The sequence below is a fragment of the Manacus vitellinus genome, unplaced genomic scaffold (genome assembly GCF_001715985.3).
Source record: "Manacus vitellinus isolate BGI_N305 unplaced genomic scaffold, ASM171598v3 scaffold_5_pilon, whole genome shotgun sequence".
Taxonomy (NCBI): domain Eukaryota; kingdom Metazoa; phylum Chordata; class Aves; order Passeriformes; family Pipridae; genus Manacus; species Manacus vitellinus.
The window spans coordinates 11,224,175-11,241,587 of NW_021940682.1; the positions used below are offsets into that span (position 1 = coordinate 11,224,175).

Here is a 17,413-nt window from a genome sequence, read left to right on the forward strand (position 1 = left end):
TCACCTTCTTCTGACCCTGATGAGTCTCACTCGTCTCCAAGGTGTTTTCTCCCTGCACTACTGGATGCTGGGGCTCCTTTCAAGGAGGGAGGGTTCTCTCACTTGATAGGATTTTTGCAAGTAGAGATGAATTCATGACTGGGCCTGAAGAAAGAGGTGCAAGGGAGCTGTGGAGGCCCAGGTACTCTATCCCTTGGTAAAACAGGTAAGCATCAGTAATCCTGGCCATGTTACAGCCATCCCACCTGGATTTTGTGCTGGACTTATTCCAAGTTAAGCAGCATTTCTGCAACTCCCACTTGCCCTTTGGCCCAAAGGTAGCTCTGAGCAATGGTTCCCAGAAGTAAAGTGCAGACTTTCTCCAAGCCAAGCAGCGCTGAGCACATCACCATAGCTGGTATGTGCCATCCACCCAAGATCTTCTTCTCCACCACCCCCTACTTTACCAGGCTGCAGGTATCTGAACCAGATAGCATACTGCCACTTAGACAGGATTTTGACACCCACATCTTATAAAATCTGGGCAGAATAGCATCACAAACCTGGTTACAGGTAAAACTCATTAAATAGTGCAGTGTGTTGACTTTGGTGGGCTGCCAGACCCTTTCTCAACCCAGCAGGTGGGGAATTAGGGGTTCATAAAGTACCATCCTCCATACAACACTGCTGGCATAGCAAAGCTGTTTGGCTTCTGCTGGCTTTGCCGTCTGTCTTGCCTGGATGGACCTGTTACCAAAAAAGGAAACAACCTTCACAGCTTATCTTTCTCCTCACACAGCGTAGGAATGAGTGACAGATTATTACACTGTTCCTGCTCAGTTTCTTGTCTTAAGCAGCCAAAAGATATCCTCCTCACTCAGAAAAGAAGTTCAATATTACTTTTGGTCTAAAGTTTAGATTTAATGCAAACATCTCTTTAATCTGTTCATTTCCAAATGCAATCCAAACAGTTGTAAAAGGACTACTACTGCCTCTAAGAGTTTACAAATACTCACAAGTGTATTGAAACAGTATTGACAGAGAGAAAATCATTACAAGGAATTTAGTGGTTTGAATACCTGTTTATTTACTACACACAAGAAAAGTTACCACTGCAGTTTCAGAAGTGGAAAACATGGCAACTTTTCTTTTTCTGTGTTAATGGAGAAATAACAGATGACAAAGTAGGACAACCAGGCATTTTATTTGTTGTTTCACTTACACACATACACACACACAAGCATACGTACATCCTCTCCAAGAATTAAGTTAAAGGTTATAAAAATATAATAAAAAAGTCAATTAAAAAAAATCAAAACTTTTTGCATTAGAAAGATTGTTTCAATTTTCTGGCAGAAGATTAACGTGACTGAAGCTATTCTAGTTCTTAGCTGAAATGCTGCTCATGTTGAGAGGAAGAAAGGCATCCTACTAGTATTTTCATTTGCCATGAACATGGGGTTTGTTTTGGACAAAAACCCTTATTCTGCACAGGTATTAAAGCTGTCATACATACATGTTATCCTTCTCAATGAATGTACTATTTGCTGACAAGCTCATTTGCTGACATGAGATTTATCGTCTGTGTTCTATTACAAGTCTTTCAGAAGAAATAATACAGTCAACTTGCTTTTCCATATCCAGTGTTTTACTGGGATTAAACACAAATGGGAGTTAAATTTTCCTTTAGGTAGCATGCTGCTAGTTTTATAGGTCACATAAAAAGGAGCCTTACTCCAGATAATCGTGGTTAAATTTCTGGTTCACAGTGCTGAAGTAATAAAGAGTTACCCAGTGTACACCTGTCAGTCACCATGCAGATGAATTAAAAAGAAGTGGTCCTAGAGATGAGCTTTTTTAGGTCATATAGAAAGTATATCTTAAGGCTTCTGCAGTACACTATAGCTAACCAGTACTCACCTACGCACATTAAATCTGTGATAAAGTATCTATCTATGCATCAGCAATTACATCTTATAAAAATACAGTTCAAGTCTTTTGATTGCACATATATATGCTGACTGCTCAACACTATTAACATCTTATGCTGGGAACAATTAAATATTCAACTTAATTTTCAGATTTTTAAGTTTCAGCTCTGTGGCTGAAGACTACTTTCCAGGTAAGCACATTTCTCCTGCAAAAAAAGTCCAGACAGCTTGATGACACAGGTAACCTGTGTATCTTCTGCAACCAAAGAGGCAGTGCACCTAATGAGACAGTCAATCACCATCCTTCCCAACAGCTGTAAGAGAACCATGAAGTTGCTCCCAGAAACAAGGTACTGATAATCAAGCAGTACAAGGAGTGTATTTTACTCCTAAGTAGGGTATTAAATAACAGCATGAGGTGCCTCCTCTGCTTCCTCCATGGCACCTGCTAGCATTCTTTCATTTGTAGGCACAGTGAAAGTCATGAAAAACTGGTGTCTTCACAGATAGAAAATACAGCACATATTTGATAGAGTAAATCAACCAAATCACACAGCACCAAGCAACCTTTGTTATGCTTATACCTTTGTTACTTGTTTTAAATGAGAAAATTAACAAGTAAAAATAAGTCTCTGTTCCTTTTCAACAAGCAAGTTTAATTTTTGAGGTTTTGTTGGCGAAGATTAAGCAGGAAAAAAAGGAGTGCTAGTAAGAATATATGCAATGAGTTGAGCACAGATATTGTACAACACATTTGCAAGCACCTGAATGTCTACTGTTACAGGAGACAGATTACTAAAAAAACCAGCTTTTAACCAGTTTTGAGTTAAAAGATAAAGAGGTAGAGGGACACAGCCAGTGACCAATGAGCATGTGTAAAGATCTATCCTGAAACATTTCTGTTTGAAATGTTTAAAAAAAATATTTGAACTTGTCATTAATTATTTGCTGTTATAGCCAATCCTCATGCTACAAGAATCAGCGATTTCTTCTAATAAATTTATAAAAGTCTCTAGTAATGTAGGGAAATGTAAAAGCTGCTAAAGAACAGGAGACAGACACAGGATTTTAGGAATTATAAAACATCCTGTGTCTTTTTATCCCTTGTTTTCTATTGCACAGAAAGGATAGAGAATAAATGTTTCTGAATATTCACCTATCTGATCACACAACTTCTGTAAAAATCACTTTTTCTCTCTTACGTGAATACTAAAAAAATGTTTATACCAGTTAAACACAATGAGGATAGGGTTTGCTGCTATATGAGTTCTACTGGTGCCCTGTATTCTATGAGATACTCTGGATAAATCTGCTGCTTCTCAAAGATGACAAAAATAGAAGGGTTTAAAGCATCATTCACACAACTGTCATAGAAGTTTTGGCTGTCTTTCATGGGAGGCCGAACATAATCAGAACTACCACGAGTGAACTCCCCCACCAGCACTCGTGCCAGAAACATGGTCTTGCTTGAGTCTGTCCCACAATACTTGTCAGAGTAAGATGCATCCCTTGCAAAATAACTTCCTGTAGAAGAGACACCAAGACAGAGCTGATAAGTGACCAAAATTGCAGGGAAGAAAGCGATAACAGTGTGAAAGTGAATTAATAAAGAAATCCATTAAGCAGCTCATGAACAGCCTTTCCAAAGCCTTCTTTTGTTCTCTATGTCCCTCTTAGTGAAAATGATCACTGTGCATTATCTACACTTTTTACTTTTCACAGCACACATATTTAAAAGCCATCCAAGTAATGTTTTAAATGTCATCATATTCCTGTAAAAGATTTCCTCCTGACCCTAGATGTCCACCTTCCCCAATCCCACCCAACTTCATCTCCTGACAGAGGCTATTAACAGTCATCAAAACATTTCTCAGAGTTACAAAGTATTCAGTCAGAAAGGTGGGCTAGTCAGCCAGTCAGCCTGTCTCTACTATTGCAGGTGGTATGCTGGTAATTTCCTGTACACAGGACAATGTAAAGGAATATAATTTGCTAACAAGGTATTTCCCTAACCAGAATGGCATTTAGGTTCCTGGGGGGAAAAAAAAAAAAGCCATGTTGCCTTCCTATAGGAGTTTGGAAAAACTGGAACAGAAGTAATTCTGGAGTCTAGCAGAAACTATCCCCAGAACAGGCCTCTCCTGTCTTTTCTTGCAAGGATTGAGTGGAGCATAGAAGCCAAGGCCTTTCAGTATGCCTTAGCTCAAAATGACCATTACCAAAGTAGCTATGTTGCCCACATCACGACAGAGAGAAGCCCTAGATTGACTGAGTGCCCCCCTTTTAACTGTATACCTCTGCAGTAAATACTGACAATTTTTTAGCAAGTCTAAGATTAATGAAAGAACTGAAAAACAACCTTTGCCATAGACTGTCCCATTAAGGCCACAGATTCTCCAGTCAAAGTTTTGCTGACAGATGGCATCAATGTCTTTTTTATGGGTCCCATGAAATAAAAATCGCTCATCCGCAGCCTTTCCACCATTGCTCTTCTGCATTAGCTCCTTCTGCCTGCAATAAGAAGCAGTATCTTTGCAGTTCCACAGCGGCCACACCCACAGGTTCCAGCCATACTAGCACTCTGAAACAATTTTACAGAGTACATTCTGAAAATCCTTACATTAAGGCCTAAACTTAGAGCAAACATGGTATCTTGCTGTCTAGCTGCATACAAACATGCTTTCATTATACAGAAATGCCTCCACATATTTAATATTAAAAATGTTTTCTTTTTGTTCACTGCCTGTGGGGAGGAGGAATCTTAGCAGTAGGTTTTTTCCAAAACGCAGGAGTTCATGGAGTTAAGGCTTTCCCTCCATGAGTTTTGCATTTAATTTTGAAGACTATTTCAGTTTTGACCAGCTGCAAACCAGTGTTTGTGCTCGATGTGGACTGATTAGCAGCTCCAAGGCTCCACTGGAAGGCAGTTGTTCTGGACACAGGCGTGGCAGAAGTCAGAACCACTTACTAAGGAGCAAGGATTTCTCCCACACAGCTCCTCTGACTATTCTAAGTTCTGTGCCTTGAGTGAGTTTTGGTTTTGTTGATATCTCTTTATCTAGCTGTTGATATTGGCTAGGTATTTCAGTGGGAGAGTGGAAGCAGATGCATTTCAGAAATGTGTGTCTATCTTTAGCATACAGCATACAGCTAACCACAGAAACAGTAAACTTCATGCATACATACCAGACCAGTATTTTACACATACCATTGATACAGTTCCCAGAGCGATGGGTTCTGGACTCTACAGATTCTTTTAATAGCTGTTTTGGGCATTGTACGTTGAAAGTCCACCTTGACTTTCTTGTATTCTTCAGAAGAACTGTCAAGCTCAATCAGCTGTAAAGAAAAGTTTGAAAAGTTACTCTCATCTTTTACTAAATCATGCCAAAGCCACCCTACCTAGTGCACTGCTTAGGCCTTTAAAGTCTTTTCTGTGAAGCAGAGGTATGAACAGTGGAAAGTGTCTTGGAAAAAAAGCAGATTAAAGATCTTTGCTCTGTAAAAGTGAGCTCTTATCTAGGGAACGTTAACTCCTGGTGTTTAGACACCCAGGTTGCTCTCTCACAGGACATTAAAGGATCTGCATGCTTTTGTGCAGACACTCAGCTGCTCTTAATATTTAGGTCAAGATACATATGTATGCATATATCAAACAGTACCTAAATCCACAGCAGAAATGAGCACATAAATAAAAAATCTATGTTGCAGCAAAACAAAGAGTATTTTTTTAGATCTTTCTGTTTATACTCTCTACAGCCAGTTAACACAAACTGCACTGCCTGTTGTCTTTCTAAATAAATAGAAAAGGCTTTATTTGAACAAACATTTTTAGGGAAGAGTATGGTCACACTAACAAAAATCAGTTCCTTACATGACAATCGTGTTTTCCATAGGAACATAAAAAAATGTCAATGTTAGCCTTCCTTATTTTAATTGAAAATTTCTTGAGGATTTGCATTTTGCAAGTTAGCAATTTTCAAGCTTCAGATAAGATCTTTTCTGTAGGTATAGTTACTGGAGTTGACAGAGGAGGTGGTGGAAGCAGGCAGGACATAAGAAAAGGCAAACCGTGCAGATATTATCTGGCTGTGTTACAAAGGTAAACAAGTTCATTCTACTGGAGTTAGGGTACATATTAATAAAAGATCCCATCTTGAACAGGCTGCCCAGAGCAGTTGTGGAGTCTCTCTGGAGATATTCAAAACCCACCTGGACACAACCCCATGTAATCTGCTCTAGGTGAACCTGCTTTAGCAGAGGAGCTGGACTCGATCTCCAGAGTCTCTCTCCTTCCAAGTCCAACCATTCTGTGATTCTGTGTGATTCTGTGAAATCTCCTGATTTCAACAATTCTCCATAGATGTACAAAAGTCTACCTATACACAGCTCAGGGAATGGTTACCCTGAAGTTCAGAGGCATGATTTACTTCTGATGCTTCAGTGTATGTATTTTGGGCACCAGTAACACTCTTGTTAACACAGTAAAAACTTCAGGCAGATTTGCCAAGGCAAGGGATCAACAGTAGCAGTGAAAGCCAATGTTACCACAGTTATATTGCCATCATTTGTTTAAATTTGAGTTTAGTGTCACCTCTAGGTCTGCCCAGTGTGATATCAGGCTCAAATTTACCAACACCTCTTCATTATACTACATAGTAAACAATAATTTACAAAGGCCAAGAAACACAGAACTTGTGATGTAACAAACCTTACATGACAAAACTGACAGAAAGAAAAAACCAAAAAGCTCCAAACCTTGAATCCCAGTTCAGGCAGGGCAGATTTGTCCCAGTGAGCTGGAATGCCCTTAAACTCTTCTGTATGTTTAATGCCCCTGTTGATTGTAAGATATTACAAATAGGCAGTTAATATAAAAAAACCACTACATTTTAGGTACATACGATACTAAACACTTTCGTCAAGCTTAGGGAGAATACAGGCAACTGAACATAATCAGAAATATTTCAAAACTGTCATTTCAGTTCAGCACATGAAAATATTTGTTCCAAATCATCATGTCAAGACTTATGGCAGGAAGAAAGATGCCAAGCAAGGAAAAAAACCCACAGATATACACTGAACTAAACATGTATTTCTCTTAGTTGCAGAGTTGAATACATAAAAGCTCTGCTGCACTGGGGTAGATAAATACAAATGCATCCAGTATGACAGAAACAGCCCTCCCAGCTACTTCTACCTCAATTTTAATTAGTGGGTTTAGCTGCTCGTTTCAGTGGTGTTTAAGCAAGCACCGTGTGCTGCAAGGGAACTGGCTGTTACATGCAATTATATCTCCTTGCAGACTCCCACTTTTTGCTCCACCTATAACAACTACTACTTTCCTCTCAGATTGTCTGGTTGCTCTCAAAAGAATTATTTGTAAACTTGTACTTAGCTTTGAAAATTACTCATCTCAGAAAGAGCTAATGCGCATAAATGTTATTGCTTCCATCTCTATTAGCTATTATAGCCAGCAGCTCCCTAAAACATTGCTACATGTTGAATTATTTCCCACGTTTCCACACTTTCTATGCCAAGCCCAAACTTTCTTCACCCCTAAGGTTTCTGAGTTGCTTGAACTGTTGGCCAGGCTGCAATACTATCCTGGCAAGACATTGTTGTAGGAAAGGTATGTCCCTTTCCCTCTCAATGTCTTTCACAATTGCCTTAACAGCTACTTCTTCACCTTATTGACACCCATGGAAGACACTGCATTCACAATGCACTAAATCCATCACTTCAGAATAAGCAGCTGCAGTTTACCTGGCTCTTGTGGTTTCTACCTCTGCCTGAGAGACAAATTTAGGTCTTCTGCAAATCTGTCTCTCTGTTGTGAAGCGAAGGTTTTTTTGAATCATGGCTGGGAAAACAAACAAACCCCCCTGAACAGTTAGAAAGATTTTTAGAAAGCTTTCACACTCCAGCAACATTTGTCACTAAGTTGTTTTGTCAAAAATATTGACAAAAATGCACTGAGCATTTGTTTTTCTACTCTTGCTCTTAACTTTACAGGAAATGACAGACATTGGTGGCTATTTTCCCTTCATTTTTCCATCAGCCACACTTTACCAAAAAGGATCATTTTAAAATAAGTATTTACTTTTTCTCCTTCTCAATATGCAATCAAGATACTGGTTTCCTCCATTTAGTCAAATCCTATAAACAGAACTTAAGATCTATCATAGGCCATACTAACAATTAAGAGTCAGTAGCACCCAGGACAATGAGGCCTCATCTTCAGAGATACACAGGAAAACAAACAAAAAACCCTCTTGGCACCAACAAGCCTAGAAATTAAGTTTTGCAAAAAAATATCTACATGGCATATAATTGCCTAAGTTACTAAAAAAGCCCAAACCTTAGAAAAGGGATTGATTTACTATGCAATTTTCCCTTCTAAGCCAGACAAGTTTCACTAGCATTGCAATTGACTGAATCACAAACAGGAAATCACATGTCCTTTCTGTTTTTCTGTGTTTTGTTGGGGTTTTAGGGGGTGGTTTGTTTGTTTACTTTGGTTTTGGGGTTTTTTTGTTTGTTTTTTTTTCGGGCAGAATAAGATAGTAATGGAGATTGGATCAAAGACAACTACACCAAAATGACAATCTAGGCAGGCTGATTCCCACCACTGTTTTCCATAATTTCGAAAAGGATATCAGGAAAGGCAACAGCTCAAAGAACAGTGCCATTACAAGTGGCTTAGGTTTCCTGAACTCTTGGGAAACACATCTTTCTACTTTGACATAGTCGAGGTATTTCCTCAGCCTTTCTAGACAGGATGAAAATATCTGCATAAATCTTGTAATACTAAGGATTGTATGGATCCTATACCTTGCCCAAGTATTTGTTTTTCTGCAAACCAGTGACTAAAGCAGACCAGAAGCTGGTTTGATCAAGTCTTCTAGAAGTTCCTCACCATTTGTGTTGGTGCCAGCATCAATGACAATGTCATACTTGGACCTTCTGGCAGACATTTTGAAACCTGGCACAAGAACTTCTCAAAAGTAACAGGTCTGAAGGAATAGGAATGCTACTTTGCCTATGTGGACAGCTCTTATCCTGAGAAATTTCATAGAAGCTCTGACTCTGTAAGTGTTCAAATTTCTCTCTTCTATCTCCTGTAATGAAGTAGTTTAAAACCACAAGAGACCTTGGAGGGAGGGCCAAAACAAAAGAACAGAAAAATGGAACCTACCTTCAAAATTTAATTCATATTCATGCCTTCCAGCTTTGAAGTTCAGCTTTGGAGAACCTTCGGCTATATAAGCTTTCTCCAGGTCATCACTGGAGACCGTAGCAGCTACATGAAGATCATCCTGTTAGGCCAAAAATAGAGAAAAAAAGTTTCTCCTGGTTATTATATGCAAGCAAGTTTAAAACCCAACAACTGATATCTATGGTAGCTGCAGTATGTATCAGCTTTTGGGAATTATAGTAGCTATCAGACAAAAGCCAATGTATTAAACAGTTGCAGCTGCCCCTAAAACAAACTAAACACTGTTACAAAGCCTAAGCTTACACTGCAAAGGGCACGCTGTGAGCACTACTGCTCAGAGGGTGCTGTGGTTTAACCCCAGCCAGCAACTCAGTACCACGCAGCTGCTCACTCACTACCACCCCCCATACCCTGGTGGGATTAGGAGGAAAAGGGAAAAGTGGGCTGAGATAAGAACAGCTTAGTAATTGAAATACAGTAAAATATAATAATAGTAGTCATAATAATAAAAATAATTGTAATATTTTAAAGGAAAGGAAAAAGAGAGATAAAGGAATAAAGCCCAAGACAGACAAGTGATGCACAATACAATTGCTCACCACCTGCTGACTGATGCCCAGCCTGTCCCTGAAGAGTGACTAGCCTCTCCCAGATAACTCCCAACAGTTTCTATACTGAGTATGATGTTCTAATGGTATGGAATATCCCTTTGGCTTGTTTGAGTCTGCTGTACTGTGCTCCCTCCCAGCTTCTTGCACATCTTCTCACTGGCAGAGCATGGGAAACTGAGAAATCCTTGATTTAGAGTGAGCACTACTTAGAAACAACTAGAACATCAGTGTTTGATCAATGCTGTTGTCATACTAAATCCAAAATCATTGTGCCAGGTACTAGGGAGTGAATTAACTCTATCCCAGCTGAAACCAGGACAGACACATTCACCAACTAGACCAACAAAGAGGCAGAGTACAAATCAGAGGAGGAAGTTTTAGTCAGGAGTGACAAAAAGAACATATTAATGCAATCCTATCCGACGTGACTCACTGAGTAATTATCTGTTGATAATACTTGTGACTCACCAGAGATCACTCCCCTACCTGAACCCATCAAATTCCCAGGGAAAAGATCCCATTAGGCCTTTAAAGTCCACCTATGCAGTATCAGTGAGAAGAAGAGGGTGACAAAAGAGGGGAAGGATATAAACACTGTGCACTTTTCAGTAGTTCTGCACTTTTAACATAGAGTTGAGTCTCCCTATTTCTCCACACTTACTTTTTTTCCATACTCCTGCCACATGCCAAATTCATCTTTCCAGTACCAGATCCATTCTGTTGTTAGAATGAAGTGAGGGGGTTTGGTCACAGAAGAGGCTGTAGAAAGACGCCTAACCTTTGCAAACCCACAGCACATACTGAGAAAACAGATACATGCCATGACAGAGCCACTTTCAGTAACACCATTAGTAAATCTATAAAAAAAAGGGAAAAAAAAAATCAGAACTGTTTGTGAAGCTTTATTCAGAGGTTCAGAAGCCCACCGCAAATTTGCGAATTAAGCCAACATCACCAAAAAGCAGAACACAAACCTCCACTTTCCATAAAAATCCCAGCTCTGTCTTGTGTTGGTACATATTTTGCATTACAGTATTACATCTCACATTGGTTCCATGGGCAGTAACCATTACCCACTTGTAAATTAGTGAGTTACATCAGACTAATAGAAACAGTGGAAAACATGCACTGCCTTCTTGCTAACCAACCATATTCTAAACAGGACACTGTCATAACTTAGGTAGTGCTTCAAAGAGCCTCTAACATAACATAAGAGGGATAGGTAAATTTTCTAGCATGGGATGTGGCATATTGGTATGAGTCCCTTTCAATACCCTCTTTGTAATACATAACCAGTTCCAAGCTCTTAAAGGTATTTTTATATTCCTAGCGTTCTCTGCACCCAAGAGTATCTCTCTCTCTCCCTCTCTCTCTCTCCCTCTCTCTCTCTCCCTCTCCAGGTACACAAGGTATTCTGCCAGTTCCACAGTATGGACTGCAGGAAAAGGGGGAAGGAGGGGCAAATCCCATGTGAAGTGAGGTCAGTAGGAGAATACCAAATAAAGCTACTTATGTAATGACTCCAAACATTATTAAATCTTAAAAGAGTTTATACCTGGTCTTATTTGGGTCACAATATGCTTTTTCTATTTCTTCCATATTCTTCAAGTCCTTCCAGGTATTGCCATCAGAGATCTGCCATCTATATGGCAAGTGAAAATGAGTTCTGATACACTTTTCTGAAAAAGTTTTTTAAAAAAGAAGTATTATTTTTACAAGCTATGAGAAAACTCCGATATTTCAGGGCTGGATAACTAGTCAGTGAAACCATCAAAAGCATAGTCATGGAAAGTGTTTACCTATGGAATCATTATAAGCAGTAGTTCAAAATTTTTCAGCATAAGCAAACAACATTTAATTTCTGGGCTTAGGTAGAAGTTCAGTTTCTGTACCTACTAGGCTCTCTTTGCCCATTAAAATTGCACAGACCATTCTGTCTTCTCAGTTTCAGAGACAAAAATGAATCGAGATCGCAAGCTCATGCAGGGCTATTATTTCATATACAGAATAACACTATAGACTCAAACATCTATGCTTAACCACTTCTTCACAATACTTCACAAAGTGGTATTACTGAGGAAAAAACCAAAAAGGCAACAGTGTTTAGTTTTAGGGTAAGAGGAGAACTATGTGGTTTAATTCCAGATGGTAACAAAGTATGACATCCACTCACTCACTCCCACTTTCCCTGGTGGGATGGGGAGGAGAACAGGAAAAAGGTAAAACCCGTGGGCTGAGATCAGAACATTTTAATAACTGAAATGAAGTAAAATATAACAACAACAACAATTATACATATACATAAAAGGAGAATAACAAAAAGCTAGAGGAGTAAAGCCCAAGACAGCCAAGTGATGCACACTACAATTGCTCACCACCCACTGACTGATGCCCAGCCCATCCTTGAGCAGTGATCTGCCCCTCCCAGCCAACGCCCCACAGTTTATATGCTGAGCATGATGTTCTAATGGTATGGAATACCCCTTTGGCAAGGGGTTCAAGCCAGCTGTCCTGGCCATGCTCCCTCCCCTGTTTCCTGTGCACCTCCTCGTTTGCAAAGCACAGGAAGCTGAAAAGTTCTTGACTTTGGGTAAACATTACTTAGCAACAACTAAAACATCAGTGTGTTATCAATATTATTCTCACACAGAGGTATAGAGGTATATACCTTAAAACTTAAAACTATGTAACAAAATCATGTAGCTTAACCTATATAGCTTATCACTAAAGGTCAGGCAGTCTCAGTGGAAAGGAATTTCTTAAGAGACAGAAAGTATCTTTACTTTGAAGCAAAGCTGATAAAGCTGATGAACTAGACAAAACTGTCCTCATGGTTGTACAAAATTGTACGAAGTGCACAGCCACTGACGTCAAGGGCATGAAGATGTGCCAGAGTAAGAGTTCAAGAAAAGGACAACGTGAGGAAGACTATGGAACAAACAAGAACTACCACTCTGAAGGACCACCGACTCAAAATGGAAGGCATATCTAGCAGAGGAACAATTCTGGGAAAGGGGTGGAACAGTATTAGGTAATGCTTTGAATTATTAATTAGGTAACTAAATAAAAGCAAGAGGCTTTTATGCATCCAATGTCATAAATAAAGGACTGCTGCCTGCTGAAACTCACAAATTGAGTCTTTTTCTTTTAAGGTCTGATTTATGGCATCACTCATACTAAATCCAAAACACAGCACTGTATTGGCTACTAGGAAGAAAATTAACTCTATCCCAGCTGAAACCAGGGGAGTATCCATCGCTTATTCCATACTATTTACATCATGCCTAGGTCCCACACTTTCCAATACAATCCAGTTAATCAATGTCACCTTTCCCGTCTTCTGATATATATGCAGATATCACTCCCTTAGTCTCAAAGTTCATTGCCCTTCAAGAAGTCTCCAAGAGTCCAGGCCTTACCAGGAACAAGAGCAGTGGACTGAGGGATAGCAAGTGCTACATGGAGTTTAAAGAGTCAACATGTCAACTTGTCAACAGAAGCGAAGGTGACATCATCAGTACCAGTACGTATAAACCTGAGGCCAGTTTTCACAGCAGAAAAGGCAACTTAACTATAGGGAAAGTGAAGGAGGCTGCACCACGTAGGCCATATGAGAAAGTGTGCAGTACTTCAGGGAGCTAAAGAACATCAAGAAGGAAAAGGATGACAGAAGGACAACAAGAAAGCTGGCACAGCAGCCTTTTTTCTGGACAAGCTGGAACATTTTGACAGGGAGAGAGCTGAAAGAGAACAGAAGAGTACTAGAAGAAACAAGGGAATATCTTTAGTATCGTTCCTATTTAGAAATGTGACTCCTGTCATTCAGCAAGTACCTTAGGTAAACACAGGTGGAGTAGCCAATCTTCAGCACAGGTAGATATTATGCATTCCAGAGGAAAATAAAATGGCTCCTTTGTTTGGTATACCAGATAGATCAAACACTTGCCTACCAGCAGTCAAGACTGCAGTGAGATTTAAGTAAAGATAAGCATAAGCTCTAAAGTTTCCTGTTTCTGTGAAAGATGTCTATCACCTCTTTATGGGAAGAGGCAAATGCACTGGGCTTGATACAGTCTATACTGATACTTGATACAACCTACCTTTAAAGCCACAACTTTTGTACAGATGATATAAACAGATCTGTTCTGATTCATCATCTTTTGTAGTTGCAGACTCTCGTCCAGAGCTGTGTTTTTTGTCTAGAGGGGGAAATTATAAAACTTATTAATATAATTTGTATTAACAAGCCTTCTTAAAAGTGCTCCTATCAGTAGGGAAGATAGTGTTTGTAACTACGTAACTGCATTCAGCTACAGAGAGACATTGTAGCCTTTGATAACCTTGTATACTCAAAAGTTCCATCACTGTATCCATTCTTTCTGAACGCAACTTTCCTGTAACTGCTAAATTCCTCAGATACAGTTTTTAGCTATCACTGCAAAACAAGAATAGAATCCAGTGCCTTTACACTTCCAAATGGACTTGAGTTAACCGTGCATTCCACACAGCTGATAACACTGGCAGCTATAAAATATGAAGTTTCGAAATTTGATACGTCTGTAAAATTAAGCACTGGAGGCAGAATAGTGGAGATGAACATACACACTTGGATTTTCCATTCTGTTATCCTTTTTTTTTCCTGCTAAATTATACTTAACTTACAATTCTAAGGAACTTCAAAAGAAAAGAGCAAACAGAATGTTACATCTTTAAGAAGTAACTAGGATAGTGCTGTCTCTGAATTCTTATGCTAGACAATCACTACACCAATGAAAAAAATTGAATAGTTATAGTCAGACACAACACTCCTATTCTTAAAGTTCTTAACCTTTATGTTTTTTACAAAAAAAACCCCCAAACTATAGACCTCCCTATTTCCAGTTCCTGTTATGCTTTTTTAGCCCCAAATTTATGATTTTTATAAACACCAGCACTTTGTCAGGAACCCAAGTCTTGAAATTCACTTCACTTGTCAAGACACAAATTTCTGTCACTGAGATAGGTACAAGGTCCCTCCTAAAAGACAAATCAAAATGTGAATTCAGTTTTCTTAATGACACTTGTGAGAACTATAGTGACTCTTCTTCAGATGTTTTCAAAAGATGGTATCACTTACCTTTGCACGGTGAAGTCTTGGCCTCTTCTATGTCTTGCATGTTCCTGTTGCCGTTTTTGATGTCATACATGTTTCTATAGAGAGAAGGTAGTCTCTCAATATTGTCTAAGCTCATTCCCTGTTTCAGCAGTTTCTCAAGACATTCTGACTTCAATAAGTCATGGGATCGTTTGCAGGTGTTGCCAAATCTGCACTGTCCCCGCAAAAAGTACTGGCAAACATGCAGTTTGGTGCAGGACGTTTTAAAGGTACAAGATCCATAAGGTCCATCACCTTTGTTATAATGCAAGCAGACCTTGGGTAGAGAAAGAAAAAAGATTTTAAAGATTAAGGTACAGTGTGCTCATACATACTGTTTGAATCTATGATTTTTAAATTGTTATGACTATGAGTAGACATTTGCTTTTAAAAGATACATTTATTCTTGTTTTCCAAATGATTGTTAGTTTTTCCTTTGCCCTGCTAATGTTTAGAAAGATCTTCCAACAGACAACATTCTTACAGACATTCTTAAGCAGATAGAATTTAGTGCTAAGTCACATAAATGTAGAATAGTGCATTTTATTGCGTCGCGACCTTTTGATTTTCTGGTTTTGGAATACTGAACTTTTTTGACCTGTGTTTGATGGTAAAGGGGTACTGGATCTGGCTGGGATGGACTTAACATTCTTCACAGCAGATCACACCACACTATGTTCTGGGTTTGTGACCAAAGCAGTGTTGATAACACATTCCTTGGTCTGTTTGGGTTAGCTGTCCTGGCTATCCTCCCTTTCAGTTTTTTCTGCACCTCCTCATCAGCAGAGCAAGGGAAACTGAAAAGTCCTTGACTGAAGGTAAGCAACAACTTGGCAACAACCAAAACATCAGTAGGTTGTCAACCTTATTTTTGTATTAAATCCAGAACACTCGGTATCTGCTACTAGTAAGAAAGTTAACTCTATCCCAGCTGAAACCAGGAAGAGTGAAACACCACACAGCTACTTGCTCGCTCCCCTAGGGAATGCGGGGGAGAATCAGAAAAAAGATAAAACTCATGGGGTTGAGACAAACACTGGATATAAATGGAAGGGGAAATAATAATAATGATAAAAGAATATACAAAACAAGTGATGTACAATGCAATTGCTCACCACTCCCTGACCAGACAGTCCCCAAGCAGTGTGACACCAGCCCCTGGCCAACTCCCCCCAGTTCTACTGTTCAGAATGATGTCATATAGTATGGAATATCCCTTTGGCCAGTTTGGGCCAGCTGTCCTTGCTATGCCCCTTCCCAGCTTCTTGTGTATTCCCAGTCTACGGGCTGGCAGGGCAGTATGAAAAGTTGAAAAGTCCTTGACTTAGTGCAATCACTGCTTAGCAACAACTAAAACATGACTGTGTTATCAACATTACTCTCATCCTGAATCTAAAACACAGCACTGTATCTATCCCAGCCAAAACTATGAAATAGTCCAAACTGGTCAAAGGAATATTCCATGCCATATAATGTCATGATCTTAAAAAAAATAAAAAATAAAAAAAAGGGAGAGGGGACAGGGGGAAAGAGGGGGAGGAGGGGGAAGGGGGAAGAGATGGGTCTTCCTTACAAGGTGGCCCTTGCTCAGAGACTTGTTGGGTATCAGTCTGCTAAGGTGATGAAGCAGAAGTGTTCCTTTGATACATTTACTTTCTCCCCTCTTTCCTCCACTTGCTAAACTGTCTTTATCTCCATCCACAAGTTTTGTCACTTCTGTTCTACTTGTTATCTCTCATCTGTTCTGCTTGTGACAGGGGACTGAGGAGTAAGTGGGGGACTGTTCGAGTGCTTAGCTGCCAGCCAGGCTTAACCCACCACAGGTGAGAACAGAGGATGCATATATAAAGTTTTAGATTTGCATTAAGCTAACTAAGTTGACACTTAACATCTCCATCTCTACCAAGACTTTTCCACTTGGTGATGCTCACTGAAACACAAGGCTCAGAAACTGTCACAGTAATACTCACCTCTGGTAAGAGGGAAGGGTCATTTTGGAGCAGAAGCTGGCAAAGTTCATCACTGTCTAAAATGTCAAGCCCATGGCGTTTTAGAACACGGAGATTGTGGTCCGAGAAGAAGTTGTGAGCAAACCTGCATTCCTTCCTACAAGTTAAGAAACCCAACTGCAAAATGAGTGTAACAGACTAGCACTGTTTTGCTATCTCATGGGTATTACACTAAACAGTTTCAAAAGTACACCTTTCAAAACCACAGCTTCAGAAAAATCCGTACTGCTCCTTTATAAAGCAATTATGTGATTTGCAAAACAGATTACACAATTACTCTGAGGATAACTGCCACGCTACTTCTGATTTACAGTCACAACAGACAATACTGGCGTTTTTGACCTGCAGCTCACAAACACGGAAACACCAAGACACCGGAGTAACGCTGCCTTCCCACTCCACGAGCACATTCCCCAACATCCCGCAGCACAGGCTGCGTGGGGGATGCGCCGGCAGGGACCGTGCGGGAGGGAGCGGCGGTGAGCTGGGCAGGAAGGGCTGCGAGACCCGCAGCCCGTGAAACCACCGCC

At 39.8% G+C, this 17,413-nt stretch overlaps 1 protein-coding gene across 1 annotated transcript; it reads right to left on the reverse strand.

Annotated features, from left to right (window-relative positions):
* Positions 1-1,494: 1,494 nt before the first annotated feature.
* Positions 1,495-17,303, reverse strand: LOC103761394 (protein mono-ADP-ribosyltransferase PARP12). The gene is made up of 12 exons (XM_008927993.3): positions 17,161-17,303; positions 16,845-16,980; positions 14,857-15,151; positions 13,841-13,939; positions 11,296-11,419; positions 10,402-10,597; positions 9,109-9,229; positions 7,677-7,773; positions 6,669-6,747; positions 5,119-5,249; positions 4,270-4,421; positions 1,495-3,434 (listed from the first exon to the last, which is right to left on the reverse strand). Exons 1-12 carry the CDS (start codon positions 17,301-17,303, stop codon positions 3,169-3,171), a joined length of 1,839 nt encoding a protein of 612 aa, XP_008926241.1. The 3' UTR covers positions 1,495-3,168.
* Positions 17,304-17,413: the final 110 nt, after the last annotated feature.